Here is a 20,702-nt window from a genome sequence, read left to right as displayed (position 1 = left end):
GCGCCAGTGTGGAAGGTCCCTACGATCTTTTCCGGGTCGACAAATTAGCACACCCATGAATGTGAGCTAGCGGGCCCGAGTTACTCATTAAAAAAAAAACACCAGAAAGAAAACCGAATCTGACATTTAAACAAAGTCAGCACGGAACATTCAGGCGCGTCGTTCTGTAACCTTATGACACAGGTGAGTTTGTTTTATGAAGATGTCGTTTGGCGGGGACTGGGGAACGATCGGAACTGGCAGATAGCCGGCTAACAGCTTAGCCTGCGTGTGCCGCATGTGAGCTGGGCACCGGGTTATTAGCTGGGAAGCTAACTGATGTTGAAAGAAAGCGTTTCTGCGCTTGAATGAACATTCTTCTCGTGGTTTTAAATGTGATAACTAGGAAGTCATACAGTCGCTGGTAACACGTACTAAATATTTGGTAAGCAGCTTTTTGTGTCCATATTTTGTCGCCGATTCTGTCTTTTAAACAGTAAGTGATTTTTCTGCGATGATGATGCGTTACATCAGTCCATTCACAGCAACAGGAGAAAACGACAAATGGCAGAAGTTTGTTTCATTTCGCTGCTTTTATTTTATGTCCTGGATATTTTTACAAGCTAAACCTGGGCATTGGATTTTGTTCGGTGGGAAAACAGAGAAACACACATAAGTGGCTCCATTCAAACATCCTGAGACTTTTCGTTTAATATTGAAGGTATCTCTCTATTTTGTCCACACCTTTCTTGATAGTAGACTAAGGATTAGAGAGAAAACATCTGTATGGCCAAAGTCTTCTTATAGGTTAAAGCCTCTAAAAATGACCACAGCTAATATTTTAAAATCTGAGTAAAATAGAAAAAGTGATATTTTTCATTACAGTGTTCTTCCATAAAGGAATGTCTTTACTGGTAGCTGAGTTTACAGGCACTGCAGTGTATAGTTGAAATACTCTGATGTAGAAAGGGGTTGATGTTAATTGGCTGACTGCAGCATTTTACACCCAACAGATTGTTATTCAAACTCAGAGTACTTGTGGTTGCTGACATTGTGTCCCAATTGCCTGTCTGTGGCCTGCATAACCATGATATCACATCAAGGTGGTTATCATCTTGATGTGATATCAACTCTCAAAGAAATGGACTAGCCATATACTAGCCCAGATAGTGGGTCCTGGAAGATGAGCCAACTCTGACCCACCAAAGAGGCATGGTATTTGTAAATGGGCTGTATTTGTATAGCGCTTTACTAGTCCCTAAGGACCCCAAAGCGCTTTACACATTCAGTCATCCACCCATTCACACACATTCACACACTGGACTATCACTAGGAGATGATTTATATGTAAATGTTAAACAGAAGCAGAAGATACTAGAGTTTAAAGACAACAATCAGGAGTGATGAGATCAAAGAATGGGAAAACAACGGTGATAGGATCTAAGGGTCAAACACTCCAGGGGGTAGGCTGCTGTCCTCAGGTTACAGGGACTACAGGATGTTAAAAGCAAAAGATTTGGGGAATAGCAAGGCTGTCCCCTTATTTGTCATCTCAGTCTAGCTACAAGTGCAGTTACATGAGAGAGTTGGCATTAGCAGCATCCAATCGGTCATAAACCTGGATAAGCCTACTGCCAGCAGGGACGTTGATTTTAAAGAGGAGACAACTGTGATATTAGAAGAATATAAAGTGGTCATACACATAATACAGGCCGACAGCAGCACGGCTGCTGCAGACCAGTCAGCGGTATGAGTGTTTGTAACAGAAAAATGTTCAGGAGATCTTGAATGGAATGATGACGCTGTTTCAAGGAGAGTTTGTTTGGTCATTAGGCAGTGATTTCATACAAGCTAATCTAGAAGTTAACACGGTGATGTGCCCTGGTAACAAGGGATTTGTGCTTCTGTGTTGAAAGCCTATGTTGTAACCTGACATGTAATTAGACATCGTGTGGACGCAGCCCACAACTATTACGATTGTTCTGTATTTTTGAGTCCTCTTGTGCATTTCTGTCTACTTTTTCACAGCATAGTTTGTATTTTATTAGTGAGAGAATAATAATCATTGGCTCTATAATTTGTGGCTGACCCCACATATAAAACACTGATTCACAACCATTAAGTAATTAACACGTAATAGACCATACACAAGCATGAATGGGTCATAGGTTCTTTACTTAGGTTACGTTGTAGGTGCTGTAGGTGACTGCTCCCTTTAGGGGTCACCACACCAGATCCTCTCATTCTGTCTCTAGCATCTGCTCTGACACGTGCTCTGCATGTCTCTTTCACTACATCTAAAAGGAGGATTGTCAGAGGGATGGTGTGACAGATTATTCACAAATCACTATGATTGAGATTAAAAAAGACAAAGAAAACCAGAATGAAATAATTTATACATGGTTCTCTGCTAATTTAATGTTGAGCTTTGATTGTGTTTAGTTGTGGGACTTGTTTTTAAACAACCTTTGGTGAAAACTGAAGCAGTGGAGGCAGAGATGCTAGTTACAAGTTATTGACTATTTTTTTTATTAACTAGAATAAAAACTGTATTTATTAGTACCGAAACACCAAGTTACAGGCCGAGCAGCACTTTTCACAGTGTTTAAAACTGCAAAGTGAAGATTTGTGCCATGACTTGCAGACGTTAAGCTCCCCCTGTCTTCTTAACTGTTTCTGACCTCACAGCAATGCCGGGGCTCAGCTGTCGATTTTACCAGCACCGGTTCCCAGAGGTGGAGGATGTCGTGATGGTGAACGTGAGGTCCATCGCTGAGATGGGTGCCTACGTCAGCCTTTTGGAGTACAACAACATCGAGGGCATGATCCTCTTGAGCGAGCTGTCGCGTCGACGTATCCGCTCCATCAACAAGCTCATCCGCATAGGCCGCAACGAGTGCGTGGTCGTCATCCGAGTAGACAAAGAGAAGGGTGAGTGTAGATTAGTATAGTTGAAACTGGCGGTGTGTCGGATCTGCAGGGCAGTGGTGGAATAAAAACCATATGAAATGAGATCTTTTTGTGTGGTCCACATTTCCTTTTTTGAATTGAAGCTAGAGGTGTTATTCTGTGACATCAGGTGGACTGAGACAGGCTGTGGTTGGTAATATGATCAATAACTTGCATTATGTTATAGCATTCACCAGTTTAATGTCAGGACAGTCTCACATGACACACAGAATATCTCATTTGGAATAATTAAAGGGGACCTGATGAGGTCACCATATGTATGAGTAATTCCTGAAGCTCAGGCTTCAGGCTGCTTTTTAATGCACCGTTTCAGACCCTTCTTGTGCTTTCGGCTCTGTATGATGTCACTAGAAGGTGATATCTTTATCTGTTCAAAAGTTCTGTGGGAACTGCAGCTCCACCCACCAGCAGCAGCCCAATCAGATGCAAGTTTGCCTTAAACAGCTTGTCTGAGAGAGTGGGTGAACTGAGGCTCGTTATAAGATGAATGAAGATGATGATTTTTGAGTTTATAACACATCGGCATATTTCATACATTCAAAAAAAAAAAAAAAAAGGAAAAACAAAACTGACATGAATTAAGCATGAGCACTTTGAACTGAGTTACTGAACTGGACATTTTCTGCTAATCGCAAAATATGCAGCTCATCTGACTCGTATTACGTGGCTATTTTCTTTATATAGATAGTTGTGCAGATTTGACCTGTGATCCATGTACCGACACTCGAGTAGAGACACAGGATGGAAATGCAAAGGTGGTAATGAGGAAATAAAGACGAGCACATTTTGAAACTTAGACCAGCAAGTGGCCATCGAATCCCTGTTAGTTAATCGTATCATTCCTAATCGTAAGAAACTACTTGCTGCACTAAAACAGCTTTTTTTACATTCCTTCTGTTTTCTTCTCAGGATACATTGATTTATCAAAAAGAAGAGTTTCGCCAGAGGAGGCCATCAAGTGTGAGGATAAATTCACCAAATCTAAAACTGTAAGTTGGTCAGGTGCTTTTTATCTGTCTCGGTCATTTTGGTGCAAGTTGCCCAGCCTGGAGAGGACTTCCTTGTCTTGTGTAAAGTTAAGGTAGATGGAACTTGCCTTTGAGCCTTGTTGTGGTCAAAGTAGTGGTCATTTGGTTCAGGCGTTCATTATAATATTGTGAGACAAGTGAGACGTGTATTTGTAAGAAATTGTAAACGTCTATCTTGTTTGTTTGCGCTGAGCTGATTTTGAAAGTGCTTGCAGGTTTACAGCATCCTGCGACACGTGGCAGAGGTGTTGGAGTACAGTAAGGACGAGCAGCTAGAGAGCTTGTACCAGCGCACCGCATGGGTCTTCGACGAGAAATACAAGCGGCCAGGATACGGCGCTTATGATGTCTTCAAACAGGCTGTATCGTAAGTTCTCATTTCAGCACCTCTTATTAAAATGAAACACAGGTTGTTCAGTGTGTGCACACATTTACATGTTGATGGCTTTCTGCAGAGATCCTGCTATTCTGGATGGCCTGGATTTAACAGAGGAGGAGAGGAATGTGTTGATTGATAACATCAACAGGCGACTCACTCCACAGGCTGTCAAAATCAGAGCAGGTGACTGTTTACTCACAGTGTTTCTCAGTTGGACTTAGGAATAAATTAGAAATGTGAAGATAACCTCCTCTACCTCGTGCAGACATTGAAGTGGCGTGCTATGGTTACGAGGGGATCGACGCCGTGAAAGAAGCTCTGAGGGCTGGGCTGGGCTGCTCCACAGAGGCCATGCCCATCAAGGTAATCCTTCTCTCTTCCATCAAGAAGTAAAAAGTCTCTAGCTGTAGGCTCTACTTGGATCTGTCTCTCATGGTGTTTACCTTCTACAGATCAACCTGATCGCTCCCCCTCGCTATGTGATGACGACGACCACCCTGGAGCGCACAGAGGGCCTCTCTGTCCTCAACCAGGCCATGGCTGCTATCAAGGAGAAGATTGAAGAGAAGAGGGGCGTGTTTAATATCCAGATGGAGGTGAATGATTTCTTTCTTTCTTCTTTTTTTTTTTCATGATCATGTTTGTCTTGGCATGATCATGCAGCACGGTGGCAAGCACTGTTGCCGCACAGCAAGAAGGTCCTGAGTTCAATTCCAACATCAGGCCGGGGTCTTTCTGTGTGGAGTTTGCATGTTCTCCCCGTGTTTGCGTGGGTTCCCTCCGGGTACTCTGGCTTCCTCCCACCGTCCAAAGACATGCAGCTTGTGGGGATAGGTTAATTGGATAATCCAAATTGCCACTAGGTGTGAATGTGTGAATGAATGTGAGTGCGAATGGTTGTCTGTCCCTGTGTGTTGGCCCTGCGACAGACTGGCGACCTGTCCAGGGTGTACCCCGCCTCTCGCCCTATGACAGCTGGGATAGGCTCCAGCGCCCCCCGCGACCCTGAAAAGGAGAAGCGGAAGCGAATGGATGGATGGACATGTTTGTCTTTAGCTCATCTGCCTATACTGTAAACTTTGTCCTGCAGCCTAAGGTGGTGACGGACACGGATGAGACAGAGCTCGCCCGGCAGCTGGAGAGGTTAGAGCGCGAGAACGCCGAGGTGGATGGAGACGACGACGCTGAGGAGATGGAGGCCAAAGCAGAGGATTAAGAGTCGGTCCTCTTTGGAAAGCTGGTGGGGAGAAAAGCATCAAAGGAGGAAAGAAGAAAAATAAACGTGGACAGACCTGGCCTCAGTCACCCAGTCCAACAGATGTTAACTTTCATATTGCAACCATTAACTGGTGTTACTATTTTTATTGGCAACATCCCAGTTTGTTCAAGAGAGGTTTGTCTCAGAAGAAGGTAACTGAAACGCGGTCTTTTTAACCAGACACGGACACAAGGATGGTTAAATTACAAGTTAAACATCACTTATAGTTTTTATTTTAATAAAGTACCCCATTTGATTAAATAACTCTAAGACAAGAAAAGCTGTTTTCAAGCTGTGGCCTTTCATTTTACCTCTTGCTTTAAGAGCCCGGTGTCTTCAGTATCCATGCCGCTTTATCTCCGGCTGCTCGCTGGATGTGACTGACTGAAGGGGAAACGCATATGCTTCGTCTGTCTCTACACCGGCCAGCGGTGACTTTATGTGCTGATTCTCTTCCAGTTAAAGGGTTTTTACTGGCTCTTGTTTAGCTCCCATCGTATCAATAAAGATCTGGAAGTTTTGATCTCAATGCCTTTTTGTCAGTTTAATTAAATTGTTCCACCAACAAGAAATAACATTTATTCTCCCAAAAAGCAGCAATTATTATTGGATGAATTAAAGGTAAATCCTGTCCGTTACTCTCGCCTTTTAGTTTTGTTTTTTTCAAATAGAGAGATTGTAATGAAGCCAACTGGAGATAGGTTTGACTGTATATCAGCGTATGAATGCCAAAACCCCTCAACATTGATTTAATATTCAGAAAACTTAGATCTCAAGTCAAATGATTATAAAAATTATTTATTCAAATGTTCACCAATACAAAAACAAATGGAGAGCATCTTCACAATTTCAATTGTTTTCGTTCTTAGCTCATTTTCCTATAGTGGTTATGACGTGTGCTTTTACAGCATTGAGGATGACACAGTGCCTATGGGTCTTGTCAGTAGACACATTTTAAATGACAACTAGATGTTTTAGAGATGGTCTGAAAACAACATGCCTGTTCGTCAGGAATGTGACAAGAAATTGAGGGAGAGGGGAAGAATTTGTGTGTACTGATTACAGAAATAAAATTCAGTTGCATCCAAAAACCCTTAATAAATACCCCTGTAATTATTTTAAAAACATAGCTGTAGTCATTCATACGCTTTAGTTTGTGCCTACTTAACCAACCCACATTCAACTGTAAGCCCAATTTCACAACTCAAAAGAATAGTTTGAGAAATGGTGAACTGTTTGTAGCAAACCTGCAAACTGTTCTCACTCGGTGTGTGTTGGCATGTATATATATATAAAAAAAAAAAAAAAAAGTATGCGACTAAAGGGTCTCATCTCCAACACAGTGACCCTGGGTGGCCAGAGCTGTAGCTTCTTCATAACCAAATAATGACAAACTGTATATACACAAAAGCACATAGACACAATCAGCACCTGCAGAGTGGAGGAGGTGGATGCAGCCTGAGTATGTTTAAACAGAAGAAGGAGGGGAAAAAAAAAAAAAGACCTAACAACTGGTGCAAATGTGAGAATGAGCAGAATCTGCAGTTACAGTCTGTACTGGTATGGTCAGTCACGTCTTCTGGGGTGACATAAATTCGCTACAGTATTATACACAATGAAGGTAAAGGAGAAGAGGAATTCATCTTCAGTCAGCCAACGATTATTTTACCAGCCCAATCTTCTTTGCTTCAGTTTCATAAATGAGCAACCGCCACATCTTCACTATGAAGACCTCAGCTTCTTCATCAAGAACCTGACCCGGAACAAACGGAAAGTTAGATATCGAAAGAAACTTAGAGGACTAACCAAAACTCATGACGTGTATGTGGAAAAGGTGAATATGTTAAAATACTGACCATGAACTGCTAATTAAAATACATCTCATTTGACATGGCTCTACTTGTGCCATCGAATGAGAGACATTAAAACATTTCAAGGCCAGTTTCTTTAAAGATCTTGAACTCTTAGTCAAATGTTACAACTTCAGTTGCCTTAAAGGGTTACATTTTTATCTGGCACTCACCTTGATCGATAAGAGGTGCGCCTGAAATCTCCCCTCATAAATCTCCCCCCACACATCTTAAATCAGATGGAACTAACATACTCTTCAGTTCATTAGGTACACCGTGCTAATACCTGTTGCACTCTTTTGCCTCCAGAATTGCCTTAATTCTTGATGTCCCTGATTTACTAAAGGCGCTAGAACCACTGCGCTGAGATTTTTGCTGATATGATGTGAATCTTGCACTTTTTCACATCTCAAAAGGTGCTTTCTTAGTTTGATATCAGGTGACTGGAGGCCCATTTGTGTACAGTGAACTCACTATTATGTTCAAAAAGCCAGTTTAAAATGATACGAGCTTTGTGACACATCCTCCTGGAATCAGAAGGCGAGTACACTGTACACGGATGTTCAGCAGAAATGCACAGGTAGGCTGCATAGTTTAGGTGATGCTCAGTTGGTACTAAGGGATCTAAAACGGGTTTAGAAAATATCCCCATACACTATAACGCAACCACCATCAAGCTAAACTGTTGATATAAGGTAGGATTCTGATCCTACCATATGACTGCTGCAGCAGAACTCAAGATTCAGTAGATCACTCAATACTTTTCAATCTTCTGTTGTCTGATTTTAATGAGACGGTGTGTGATCCAAGCCTCTGTTTCCTGTTCTCAGCTGACAGGAGTGGTCTTCTGCTGCTTTTGCCCATTCAGGTTCACGGTCTGACACGGTGTAGTCATAGATACTCTTCTGCATACTTTATTTGTAACAAGTGGGAAACTTGAATTACTGTGGCCTTCATATCAGCTCGAGCAGCCTGGCAACGCTTTTGAACCCAGAGAACTGTCACTCACTGAATATTTTCTCTTTTTCAAACATTAGAGGTGGTTATATGGGAAAATCCCAGCAGATCAGCAGTTTCTGAAATATTTAGACCATGCTTGTGGCACCAAAAACTATGCTACGTCCAAAGCCATTTAAATCACCTTCCTTCCCCGTTTTGATGCTCAGTATAAATTTCAGAAGAAATACAATCACAGAGAAACCACATAAACAAGCATCTATAAACTGTGTCTTTGCTCACCATGGCAACATCGTCCAAGATAGTCTGCGGTGTACTGTGGGCCATCACCTGAAAGTACACAGAGGAAAATATCAGAAAGTTTACATTTTAATCGTTCCACTTTCTCTAAGACAGATGTCAACTAGTGACATGTCTATTACCTTGGAGCAGACAAAGTCCACTAACGTTGGCTCTTCCTCTCCGATGTACTCAATGATCTTTTTATTGATCCAGGGACGAACACGCCGTTCCATTAACGTCTGTAGGAAAAGGGATGACAAAGAGAAATATTCACCGTTTCTATATTATTTTTTAGCAATAAGCAGAAAATAAGGTTGTGAATTGACCCTCCTTGATCATTTAAATCCTGCGAGTAAAATATTCTTAGCACAGGTTTTCTTTTCTAACTTGCTTAATTATAAATGGATTAAAAATAAGACACACTCAGTGAGATGCCACAAATTGTCCCTCTTCTCCTCACCGTGTCAACCATGGACCAGTCCAGTGGGTACGAGAAGAGCTCGGGCTTTGCGGTGGGAATCTTTTCAATCAGGCTCTTGATGTGTTTGCGTTTCTCCTCAGCATTGGCTCCCTTTATGCTGGAAAGTCCAGCACCGTCCACCCCGAGGCTCTTGTCATCATCATAATCCAGGGGCACCAGCTTCCTCTTGCGCGGCTGCTCATCGGCCTCTTCGTCATCAAATTTGTCAAACACGCTGTCCACCGGAAGCTTCTTCCTCTTGCCGGCGTTGGGTTGACTGGGGCTTCCCGTGGCACCTGGCAAGGACACAGAGTTTAACTACTGTTCTGTCTGTAGTTAAGGAGCAAGAATTCTGTCTCTGCAACCCCAGAGTTATTTAAACGCCCTTAACAGCATCTGAAAATGTTGAAACAATTGAAACACCTGCCTGACATTCATATAGTTCATATCAAAGCTCATATTCAGGCACATTACCTTGCAAAAATGTACCTGATTAAAAACACTAAAAACACTGTCATAACTTCCATTTTGTTACTGTCGGATTAAAATTTCGATTCAAGAAAACATCAGATGTAAAACTGGAATTCTGCCAGATTTCATCTATTAAAGGAAAATTAGGTTTGATAAATGATGCCTGAGCAGATGACACCGATTAAAATAAGTCCCCCTCTGTTTTTCAGACGAATTTCATGATTCATATTCATATTCCTCAGTCCACTAGATGAAAATTGAGGCTCTGCTCTTTAATTATCTGTTGCCATGGTGAATATTGGTATTTGAGCTCCATTGATGATGGCTTTCTTTAAATACCCACAAACACTCAAAGTGAAGACACTGAGGTGACAGAAACAATGAAGTGGACGGGAGTCAGAGTTTGTTAAACATGCTTTCTGGAACACGGCCTGATCCATGTAGGAATCTGTGTATTATAGATTTGCTCCTATGAAGTTATTTAGCTTCAAAATAAATTAAAATATAGAAATATCCTTTCCTTCAGTCCAATTCACACTAACCAAACAGTGTAGCAGGTGCCAAATTACCTTGACTACATTCAGACAAGATCAAAACCTGAAGAAAAGCAACACATCACCTATTATTCTTTTTTTTTTTACCCTAAAACCAGTTTTAAACAATTATTTGTCTATAGAATGCAACTTAAAAAAAATGCAAAAAACTTATTTCCTTGTTATGAATTTTTTTTTATCACTTATTGAACATTTTGCTACTTTTTGCCCATCAACTAATCGATTATTGAATTCATATTTACATGGGTATGCTGTGTGTCTGTTCATTCTGTAATGAGGTAAAAGATCTTTTAGACTCACCCAGTTTCAGGCTGAGGCCAATCTTTGGCCGGTGTTCCTCTTGCGGAAGAGCCTCAGGTGGGGAGTTTTCATGGGGGATGATGATGCCACAGGGTGACTCTTCCCCGGGCGTGTTGGGAGACACATTCCCACTGGCTGATGACACAGAAGGCGCTGCTGTGATTGGTCGCATTGTGGGCTTTAGGCGTGGTTTCACGTCTGGGTTGTCTTCATCGTTGTCATAATCTTCCTCCTCACCCTCTTCCACCTCGTTGTCGGACTGGGGGGGTCGTGAGCGTGAATCTGCCCTCTCCGGCTCCTGTCGGCGCTCCCGGTGATCTCGTGAACCCCTGTGGCGCTCACGTTCCTCCTCAGGTTCTGGCTCTTGGACGATGGGAGGTTGTCTCAGACGCTCCTCCTCTTCCTCCTCCATCTGGACCAATAACAGGCAGATATGCAGAAAATAATCATCCAATCACAGCATTTTACAGAAAAGAAGGTCAACAGATAATGACAGCTAGACGTACATAATGTGCAGAGCGACTCAGACGATAAAGTGACCTTCACACAGACAACAGACAGCATGCCCCACTCAGCTCAGACAGATACAGGCAAACACACACATTTATATTACATTACAGACAAGCATACCCTGCGTAGCTCTGCGTCTGGGTCTGGATGTCCCTCGTCTAACAGCCTCTGTCTGATCTCTTCCAGCTCCTCCTTCTCCCTCTTCCTGTCACGCTCATCCGCCTCCATCTCCTTCTCTCGGTCTCTGAGACGCTTCTGCAGTGCACTGCCCCTAGGGGTCATACGGAAAATAACAGCTTTCAGAACAATGGCTGCAGTACTGCATGCGCTGCCATGAGCCACATGTGGGTCACACAGGATCTGCTGATAGTGAGGAGGCCCTATTGTGTATGCTCTGTTTTGTTTTGTGTTTTTTTATTTCTTACCCCCCAAAAAAAGGAAAAAAAAAGAAAAAAGAAAAAGAATAATAAGAAAAGAAATTGGCTTATTTAAAGTCCTACACATGCTCTAATTCTAATTAAATTTTGCACGTGTCAGGTCTACTGATAATATACACATGTTATGGGCATGTGCATGGGTGGAGCAAAATGACTCTATAGCACCGTTCTGCAAAACAGGAGCCCCGCTGCTGTGTTGTGTGTATATGTATAACATTTAATAAACATACGTAACACAGCACGGTACACACACAAAAATAAATAAATAAATAATAAAATTAAATAAATAAAAACTCTTGTAGGTAAATTGCAAAGGATTTAAGTTTTCACTGAAGAGCGCCCCTATGTTGCCATAGAAAATTTCAATCATTCCCCATGAAATTTTAATTTCCTGTAATTCACTCATTAACCAAACTTCTCATGTTTGATAAGGGTCTGCCTCTGAACATGGGCGTGGCAGTATTTAACTATAATCATAGATTAGCGGCTATGAATATGGTTACATATTGCCATCTGGAAATGTCATGTAAAACTCTTGCAGCCACTACCATAAAATTTTGAGATATGCCATCCCAACAACAGACTGTTCTCTCTGTTGAGGTCAGGAAAGCGATTCCGCTCCCTGAAGACCAACACAGAGAGACTGAGGAGGAGCTTCTTCCCGCAGGCGATACGGTCTCTCAATCACACCACCACACAGTACTGACCCACACATATAGTTCTTACACACACACTGGACATTCTGGACATTGTTTTCACTTCATCACTTAAATCACTTTAAGCATATTTGCACTGCACAAGACATAATGTGGATTGCACAACACTGGACATTATATTCTTCATTTCCAGTTAATACTTGTACAGCTGCTGTTATTGTGTATATATTTATATTTCTTCATACATTCTTATATAGTTCTATATTGTGTATTTTGTTGTACAGTTATTTTATTTTCAACTTTAATTTATATATTTTATCTTATTCTTTCCCAGTTAAATTTACCCTTCATTCTAATTTGTGTTGTACAGTTATTTCCTTTTTAACCTTAATTTATATTTTATTCCTTCCTAGTTAAATTTACCCTTTTTAATTTTTCATATTTATTTCCTATCTTATTCATAGCCTTTCCTTTTTTGTTTTCTTTAGGTCACGAGCAGTTGTCCAAGCATTTCACTACATATCGTACTGTGTACGTGACAAATAAAATTTGAATTTGAATTTTGAATTTGAATTCCTTCACTGTATGTGTCAATATTAGGTCACATTCATAGTGCTGCCTGGTGGCAACAGGAAATCGGCAGTGTATGGCAAACAACATTATATGTATAGGAAATTTGTTAGAGTGGATTTATAGTGACCTATAATTAGCCAATTAGGATCCTGCATAAGTGCATTTGTTTTTGATGACCTGGGTTAACACTCACCTGTAATACTTGGGGTCATCTCTGTCATCATCATAGTCTTCAAGAAACTCTTTTAACCGTTTGCCTTCTTTAATCTAATGAAAACAAAGGACAAAAATGAACTTCTCCACAAAAATTACTTCTAACAAATTCTACCTGTCTGAATTAGTAAACTAAATCATATGAACACAGCATGGACAACACAAGATATGAAGTGGAATTCTTTTTAACTGACAAAAATAGCAGACTTCAAACTCGTTAAATGCATCCCACAAAGACAACATTTCAACGTTTTAGCTTAAAACTGAAAAACAGACGTGTTTAGGTAGTTTTGCGGGAAAAACTGACTGCTCTGCTATAAAATATAATCAACATACCCAGGATATGACTTCCTTATCTGGCTTTAATCACACCAAGATAAAAAAAAATTAGGCTAAGCATTTACACAAAGGTGGTTATCAATTCGATAAGGCAGCCTTGGGTCTAACTATAAGTGCATTCAGATGAACAGGGTGTGTTAGTGGGTCTGTTAGTAAAGAATTCAAACTAGTAAGCAGGTTTAGCCTTCTTGCAAATCTTAAATTAAATTTGGCGAGTACAAGGCTTAGGGTGCAGACCATCTCAAAAACATACAAAGCCTCCAACTACCTGCACCCTGAGGTCCAAAGGTTTCTCCAAACAAGGCAATACCATTTCCAGAAAACTGATTAGTTTGAAGGCTGTGGCTCTGTGTGTTCATCTCTTATCTCTATTCTAACCTTTACCAGAGCAGGTTAAGTCTGCAGCGCAACATATCAATGTAGTCTGGTAATAAATAAACCACTTTAACTCTGTAACCCCAGAGTTAACCCCAAAGTTACTTTGCTATACAAATCCCAAGTTAAATAAATACAGTATGAACTTAACTTGTATAATAGTACAGAACCAGTGATCATTCAGAACCCGCTTACCATTTCTCGTCGGCGTTCATCTTCTCTCTCAGCTTCCTTAGCATAATCCCGTGCCTTCTTCCTCTCCCTCAGCTCCCAGTTTTTCAGCCGCTACAACAAATATATTGTCAGGCAAGCTGCAAACATCACACAAGAACTACCCCTAGCTAAGGTAAACGAGTAATACAAGGGCTGTTACTCTGCTAAAAATAGAAATGATGCTGAAGATTTATTGGATTTTTTTTGACGTATAAAGAATCATTTTAATTGAATTTTACTGCTTGTATTGACTTTCTCAGACAAACAGTTTGTATAGTAGGAAATAGAAGCTGTGACCTCACTGCTAGTAGGATAGCTTCAGCGCATGGCTTTTATCATTTTTAGCACAGCCAGTCCCACCTCTTGATAGGCTGCTTCCTTGTCTCGAAGTTTCCTCTCCAGTTTCCTGCGTTCATATGCTTCTTCTTCATCCTCTTGGTCTCTCTTCTTTTCTCTGTCTCTGTCTCGGCTGACCTCCCTGCAACAATGAAATCATAGATACATTTTCTTTTATTTGTGACCATATAGAAACACATGGCAAATCCAAGTACTAAGGTGTTGATCAAGCATGGTACATAGTCTTAAGGAGTTTCATCAAAATGAGATGATATGAATTTTAACATTTCAATTTAAAATTCAAGCGGTTTCAATTAAATCCTGAGAAAATCAGCTTGCAGAAACTTGTCAGAATTCAGTCACCAGCAAAGTACCTGCAAACATTTGCATGTGTTTAATTGCAACATGTGTCTTTATACATTATTCTGGGTTTTTTTTGCTTCACCTGGATCGGCTGCGGTCGGCACTCCTGTCACGGCTTCTGTCTCTCTCCCGTTCTCGCTCTCGTTCCCTTTCCCTGGTCCTGCGGTCACGGTCTTTGTCTCTGTCTCGATCTCTGTCTCTCTCACGTTCTCGTTCCCTCTCCCGTTCCCGCTCTCGCTCCTTTTCCCTCTCGCGGTCCCGCCGCTCTCTTTCCCGCTCTCGCTCTTTTTCCCGTTCCCTCCTTTCACGTTCAAACTCCAGCCGCTCCTTCTCTCGTTTATCCTTCTCTTCCTCAAGTTTCTGCAGAGTAAAATACAGACAGGTTCAGCTTATGCCACACAAGATGCAGGGAGCCCCTGCAACCAATTCACAGCTGTGCACAGATCAAGTGGTTTCCAGGTTTTGGTTTCATAGATGAACATGCTCTTTGCTAATCAGCGCAAAGCTTGTATAAGAAGCCAGAATCCTAAATGGAAAACCAGGAACAATCAAAAAGCTCTCCCCCCACAGAGAGACAGCTTCAACATTAATCTAAAACTATAGGACAAAGTTTATTGCTTGAAGCCTGCAGCATAAACTACAGCTTAGCAAGAATAGAACTGGAAACCACTTTAATGGCCTTAAAGACCCGTGGAACATATCCAACTTGAGGCATTCATAACAAAAAAAACAAAAACAAAAGAAAACGCGGGAAATGACAATGCTTTTTGTCTCCTTAAGAGTCCTCCTCTCAGAACAAGGAAAACAAAAACAGAAAACAGGCATCAGTCTTTTTTTTTTGAACTAGTTATTTGTGACTTACAGGTGTTGAACTATGGACTCAGCCCTTCGCTGCCCTTACAAGCCTTTTAAGTTAGGCCTGGGAGGAAAGCAGGTCACACGGTATACAAGGGAAAAATGTTATGGGATTCTGTCTTGCTTAAGCATCATCATTATCATCGTCATCAAACAACAACAGCCTTTCCTTCAATGAGTAACATGGCATTTGGTATTTTTGCTAAAATCAAAAAAATAAACATTATGAACATCAGTTATATTTCTGAACAGATAAATGAAATTGTAGAAACGGTCTTACCCCTGCAGAAGTCTTCAGGAGCTCTTCAGGACTGATTATTCACACACACACACACACATACACACCAAACTCTGGTTTTATGGACATCACACACAAGGCTTTAACCAGAATTCCTTTGCAGTTATACTGGCATCTGATGCAAAATAAGACTTTTAAAAACAATGATTGAATATACTGAGCCTTAATATAATACTATGTTCATCATTTTGCATTCCTCTTACATTGGCACTGTTGTATTTGAGGTTAGATGGAAAATAACTTTACAAAGTTTTCTTGTACAAGTCATATGCAGTCAGTTGGTCTTTACAATAACTAACTAATTAAAAGCCTTGGGTGTTATGCATCTCAAGAGAAAGAAACATGTGACATGACAGAGATAACATAGATGTTAATTATTTTAAAAATCTATAACGCTCCAGTTAAATTGTCTTTATATTATTTAATACCCTAGCTCTAATTAAAATCTATGATTTCACGTTAGGTGTTTTTTTCCTTTCTTTTAATTTTTTTTTTTTTTTTTACTTACCTCTGCATTGTCTGCCAAGGCTAAATAAACATGCGACCATGTAAAAAATAAATTTAATTCTATTTATTTATAGTAAGCATGTATGGGTGTATATAAGCAGTAATATTTAGGCAAACTTATAATTATAAAGAAAAATCTGGTATTATTAAAACATTTTGCAAAAATACTTTCAGCATTTAAGTGCTTCTTTTAATTTTCTTTCCCCATAAAAAGCCTGAATTCACTCCCTGCAAAGTCACTCACTAAAAACTGATTAACCACATTAAATAATCATAATGATATTGAATTAAGTATGACTTCTTTTTTTCCTCTGGGGCTAAAAATCAATCAGCCCAAATATGGTAGGTCACAACAGGCAGCAGAAATTTCTCCCTTTGTTTAAACGCTGTTTTGGCAAGATCACGATTACAGCTGGAGGACACTTCAAGCAAACCACAGTTATGCATCCAAAACCCAACTAGATTGCTACCGTCCCTGTTGTTTTAATAAAAATTAGAATTTAAACAGTTGATTGAATAAACTCACTAACTAATCGTTCATAAAAAAATAAAAACTAATGCAGAGAGAGTAAGATATTTATCAAATGGAAGAGAGAGAAGAAAGAAATTCCACAACAAAACATACAGAGAGCACGTACCTTGTTAGTCTTCAGATCATCTTACTGCTGTGGAGAGGGCGCCCCCACCCCACACTAGAATAATAAGGCTACAGCCAAAGTCACTGCAGTAGTTACTGAGTCCTTGTGCTTCAACATGAACACCATTATGACAGACCATAATTTACAGAGGACTCGCACAGGTTCACTGACTCATCAGCTTTCGAGTGAAGCACCAATGCTGTCATAAATTCAGGATGATCTAGGGAAACTGTCTTTGCGTGGTGGAAAGGTTGGCTAAATCAAGGCCAACACACACACACACAACTGAGCAGCACAGTTGCCCCAATGCAAGTCCTCAAGAGGGGGACGCCCAGTATATGTATATAGTAAATGAAGGCTGATACTTACATCCTATCCTGGCAACTTTTTCCAAAGCTCTGAGATTCATCTTGCTTTAGTCACCATATGATCACTATCATAATGGTGGGGTTTAATGAATAGATTAGCTTTTAAGTAACTTTACATCGTCTCCATGCATTTTTGTGTGATGAATGAAGATATGGATCTATAATGGTCACACCTAGATAGTTTGGCAATAGTGGCAGGTGTCAAATCACGCCTGAGAAAGGTGACAAGAATACACTAGCTGTCTGCCCACTTGTAGTGTTCAAACATTGAAAATAAAACATTTCATATAGTTTAGGGCAGAATAATATGTTTGGTGGTGTTGTTTTAGGGACCGCCAATCTATAGTAGAGTATGCATGTTACTGAGTTAGGGCAAAAAAAAAAAAAAAAAAAAAAAACTGTGTCAACTAAATGTGCAAGCTCTAGGAGTGAACTGCTGTCCAAAACCTGAAATGTCAACTACAAGATCAAAGAAGCCACTTTACCTTGTGAGTGTCACGAAATTTACTAATCTCTCTGGAAATCAGGTCCCTCTTGTCCTCCTCCATGTCAATAGTGTTTATGTCATCCTGAGGAAAAACAACGCATTGACAGGTTGAAATAACAATGCTCACTTTCAAGCTAAGGAGTAAACAAAACAGTAGCACAAGTTAACAATTAATCAAGGTTAGCACCTCTTCTTTTTTCTCCTTTTTTCTCTTTCGTCGCTGGGACTCATCATCCTGTGAAGGTGCATTAAGTTCCGCAGCATATTCCCGCATCAGTCCATCGATGGCGCCCTTGATAATCTGATCTTTCTTCTTTGTCTCCTCATCTAACACTTCTTCCTCATCCTCTCCTGCATCTTCACTCTTTTTATCCTGTCAATAAAATGAGTCAAGTTTAGCAATTTTTCACCTTCTCTAGCTGTTGCAAACATTTATTTGAATTGCTGTTACAAAATTCATACCCCATTTGCAGTCTTCTTCTTGGCCTTCCACTCATCCAGCTGTGCTTTTGTCTTGGCATCAACTTTCACAAGTAGGTTTTTATCTCCAATCTGGAGGTCGTGAAGCAGTCGTAAGGCTCGCAGTGTGGACTCTGGCTCCTTGTACTCACAGAAACCAAAAGCTGGAACAAATATTGACATATAAATAGACATAAGGGCATGATCAAATGTTTATTTATAGACTGAATTGACGGTTTGCCATGTATCTAGATATTCTTCATCTTTTAATAATAAAAATTACCTTGAAGCTTGCCAGAGGCTCCTTGTACTCTCTTCCAGCTCAAAACAATTCCACATTTCTATATAATTACAAAGAAAAAATAAAGTTGTCAACTTAAGAGGGTGTCTGCCTTTGCTGGTGTAGTTCTACAAATAGAATGGGTGTTCCCCATCTTACCGCCAGCAGCTGTCTGATCAACATGTCTGAAGCCTTTTCTGATATGTTCCCCACAAACACTGTTGTAGTGGGGCCACTGTTCTCATCACTGTCTTTGGCAATCACAGCAATGGTTTCCCTCTTAGGGACTGCAGGCTTGCTGAGCACTGGTACTGAAGAAACCATTACTGGTGTGGGGGCCATGATACCCATGTGAACTGGGATCATAGGGGCTCCTGAAACAGCCAAAGAAAACATGCAACAAGCAATTACACCATTTTCACTTAAGATCTATGACTGCAGATTAGTAAAACGATTCTCAAATATTTTCAGTAATGTAGCGAATCTCAACTACCGTGTTGTGAATATGCCTCTTAATAATGACATTGTGGTAAACCTGAAACAAAACAGATGAACGCCAAACAGAAGGGTGCTTACCTGGGGGGAAGCCTGTGTACTGAGGAGGGATGCCTGGAGGTGGCAACAGCGGCCGATTTAAATGAGGGGGGAAGGACATTGTGGAAGTGAACTGGACCAACCTGAAGAAAGAACCAAGATACCCGTTATCAGCAGCACCAGATGTGTAATTAAATCAAGTCCTCTAAACAATGTAAATTAGAACAAAGAGCCAAACTTGTAAAAAGATTAGTTTAACCCAACAACACTATAAGTGAGAAAGCACAGCGATGTTCATTGGTATCTAGTCATATGAATTTGAAGTACCCGTCGGTGACTTCTGCTGCCCAGCAGCAACAATACTTAAACTTAGCTTAGCTCAATGGGATGGCGTTTGTAGGGTGACTATTATAAAGTCCCAGGAGCCACGTATTGTTATTGTGTTACAACGAGTTAATTTGTTCACTGTTTATGCGGCCAAAAAACTAGCAGCTTAGTTAGCTAAAGCTAGCACCGAGCACGCTCCAGTGTCCCCGGCATAGACTTAGGCTAAGCTAATATTAGCGCAACCTGGCGTTACTTAACAAACAACACTCAACTATTAGCGGGCAAAGTTAAAGTTCAAGATAAATCTACACATGCCCAGGTATACATACCTTTAATCAGGCGGTGTTTAAAAGAATAAAAATATTCTCAGAAGGTTAGTAATTGTGAAAATTCCTCTAACGTTCCAAATGTTGGATTAGCACGTTGGCTAGTCGGGCCTTCAAAAAAAAAACATTTGACGCAAGCGCTTTACGAGCAACACTACATGAGCGCTTGCTTTGTACACCAAGACTTGACCACTGGACGGAGTTTACTAACGATACTAGTATCTACTGCGGCAATAACTGTACTACTATTATTACTAGCATTAGAGTATAGTTTTATACTAGTATTATAATATTAACATCCATAAGAAAAATCACTACTCTTATTATTATTAATATTTAGATAGCATTCCTAAAGGTCGTCTAGAAGGTTAATGAAACATAACGTTAGGGAGCGTTTGTCGATGTTGAAGGTTTGCTGGGTTAAAAATAGATTTCAATACTATAAGATAACTCCTGCACTTGTATGTACTACTTTGTGGAAATTTTAAGACACCGTCAATTTAGATTTTTATTTAATTACATTAATATGTAATCCAAAGACGTAGTCTATTATTTGTGCATAGGAGATCCTCCATAATGTCTTTTACGAATAAAATAATAATTTTGACATCCGACAGAATAAATATCTGAAGATTAATTATTTATTTATTGCATAAGCAGCGTTTTGGTTTTGTTTATTTGTTTTGTTTCTATGTTCGTTTTGTTTTTTGTCGGTGCCTCTCCGAGACAGCGGCTGTTATGTGAAGACTGCGACTGACATCGCGTGACGTCACTTTAGGCGGGATTTTCATGGAAAGTGCTAGAAGAAACGAAGCACACCCTGCATGTTTTTGAATATTCCTCCATCAGATTAAAAAGATCCAAAGTATTTGTTGGTCTCTCGGGAAATTAACAGTATACTTGTGAGTTTTATTGACTTTATTTGTTAGACTGATTTAAATTCTACATTGATAGCATATCGCGGCAGCTCTGGAAACTGGTATAAAATAGATCGGTTCTTACAATACTTTCGTTTTTGGTTTTAACGGCCACAAGATGGCAGCAATGATGCGCTTGTCTCAGAAATAAAACTGTAATACTGTGTTTTCCAGGAGATTAGTATAGTGTTTTTGGATTCACT

At 40.3% G+C, this 20,702-nt stretch overlaps 2 protein-coding genes across 3 annotated transcripts; one reads left to right on the top strand and one right to left on the bottom strand.

The window, feature by feature from the left end:
- Positions 1 to 24: 24 nt before the first annotated feature.
- Positions 25 to 6,143, top strand: eif2s1b (eukaryotic translation initiation factor 2, subunit 1 alpha b). 2 transcript variants are annotated; one of them, XM_085383307.1, is made up of 8 exons: positions 25 to 183; positions 2,668 to 2,910; positions 3,859 to 3,938; positions 4,193 to 4,344; positions 4,433 to 4,539; positions 4,622 to 4,719; positions 4,809 to 4,952; positions 5,447 to 6,143. In XM_085383307.1, the coding sequence occupies exons 2-8, from the start codon at positions 2,670 to 2,672 to the stop codon at positions 5,570 to 5,572; spliced, it is 948 nt and encodes a 315-aa protein (XP_085239433.1). In that variant the 5' UTR covers positions 25 to 183; positions 2,668 to 2,669; the 3' UTR covers positions 5,573 to 6,143. The 2 variants fall into 2 exon arrangements, with proteins under 2 accessions (XP_085239433.1, XP_085239434.1); XM_085383308.1 differs by lacking the exon at positions 25 to 183 and adding an exon at positions 268 to 424.
- A 248-nt stretch (positions 6,144 to 6,391) lies between these two features.
- On the bottom strand, positions 6,392 to 19,743 carry rbm25b (RNA binding motif protein 25b). Its single transcript, XM_085383304.1, has 17 exons — positions 19,586 to 19,743; positions 18,972 to 19,072; positions 18,555 to 18,769; positions 18,399 to 18,456; positions 18,119 to 18,279; positions 17,844 to 18,029; positions 17,655 to 17,738; positions 14,586 to 14,863; positions 14,165 to 14,282; positions 13,787 to 13,876; positions 12,858 to 12,931; positions 11,119 to 11,269; positions 10,489 to 10,900; positions 9,164 to 9,459; positions 8,844 to 8,942; positions 8,704 to 8,751; positions 6,392 to 7,367 (listed from the first exon to the last, which is right to left on the bottom strand). Exons 2-17 carry the CDS (start codon positions 19,048 to 19,050, stop codon positions 7,275 to 7,277), a joined length of 2,442 nt encoding a protein of 813 aa, XP_085239430.1. The 5' UTR covers positions 19,051 to 19,072; positions 19,586 to 19,743; the 3' UTR covers positions 6,392 to 7,274.
- Between the last annotated feature and the right edge of the window lie 959 nt (positions 19,744 to 20,702).

Source organism: Rhamphochromis longiceps, linkage group LG15, assembly GCF_057381845.1.
Source record: "Rhamphochromis longiceps isolate RC_006_pf linkage group LG15, R_longiceps_female_GT1.1, whole genome shotgun sequence".
NCBI lineage: Eukaryota > Metazoa > Chordata > Actinopteri > Cichliformes > Cichlidae > Rhamphochromis > Rhamphochromis longiceps.
The sequence above is the reverse complement of the archived record's forward strand: the minus strand, read 5'-3'. Positions and strand labels throughout refer to the sequence as shown.

What these genes read in the sequence shown, in the direction of transcription:
- eif2s1b (XM_085383307.1), top strand. Translation starts at nt 2,670, where the DNA reads ATGCCGGGGCTCAGCTGTCGATTTTACCAGCACCGGTTCCCAGAGGTG. An exon ending in CCGAGTAGACAAAGAGAAGG is followed by an intron (nt 2,911 to 3,858) that starts GTGAGTGTAGAT and finishes TTTTCTTCTCAG; the next exon opens with GATACATTGATTTATCAAAA. An exon ending in TGTTTAATATCCAGATGGAG is followed by an intron (nt 4,953 to 5,446) that starts GTGAATGATTTC and finishes TTTGTCCTGCAG; the next exon opens with CCTAAGGTGGTGACGGACAC.
- rbm25b (XM_085383304.1), bottom strand. Translation starts at nt 19,050, where the DNA reads ATGTCCTTCCCCCCTCATTTAAATCGGCCGCTGTTGCCACCTCCAGGC. An exon ending in AATTTCGTGACACTCACAAG is followed by an intron (nt 14,864 to 17,654) that starts GTAAAGTGGCTT and finishes TTTACTCTGCAG; the next exon opens with AAACTTGAGGAAGAGAAGGA. An exon ending in ACTGGTCCATGGTTGACACG is followed by an intron (nt 8,943 to 9,163) that starts GTGAGGAGAAGA and finishes CTTTTCCTACAG; the next exon opens with ACGTTAATGGAACGGCGTGT.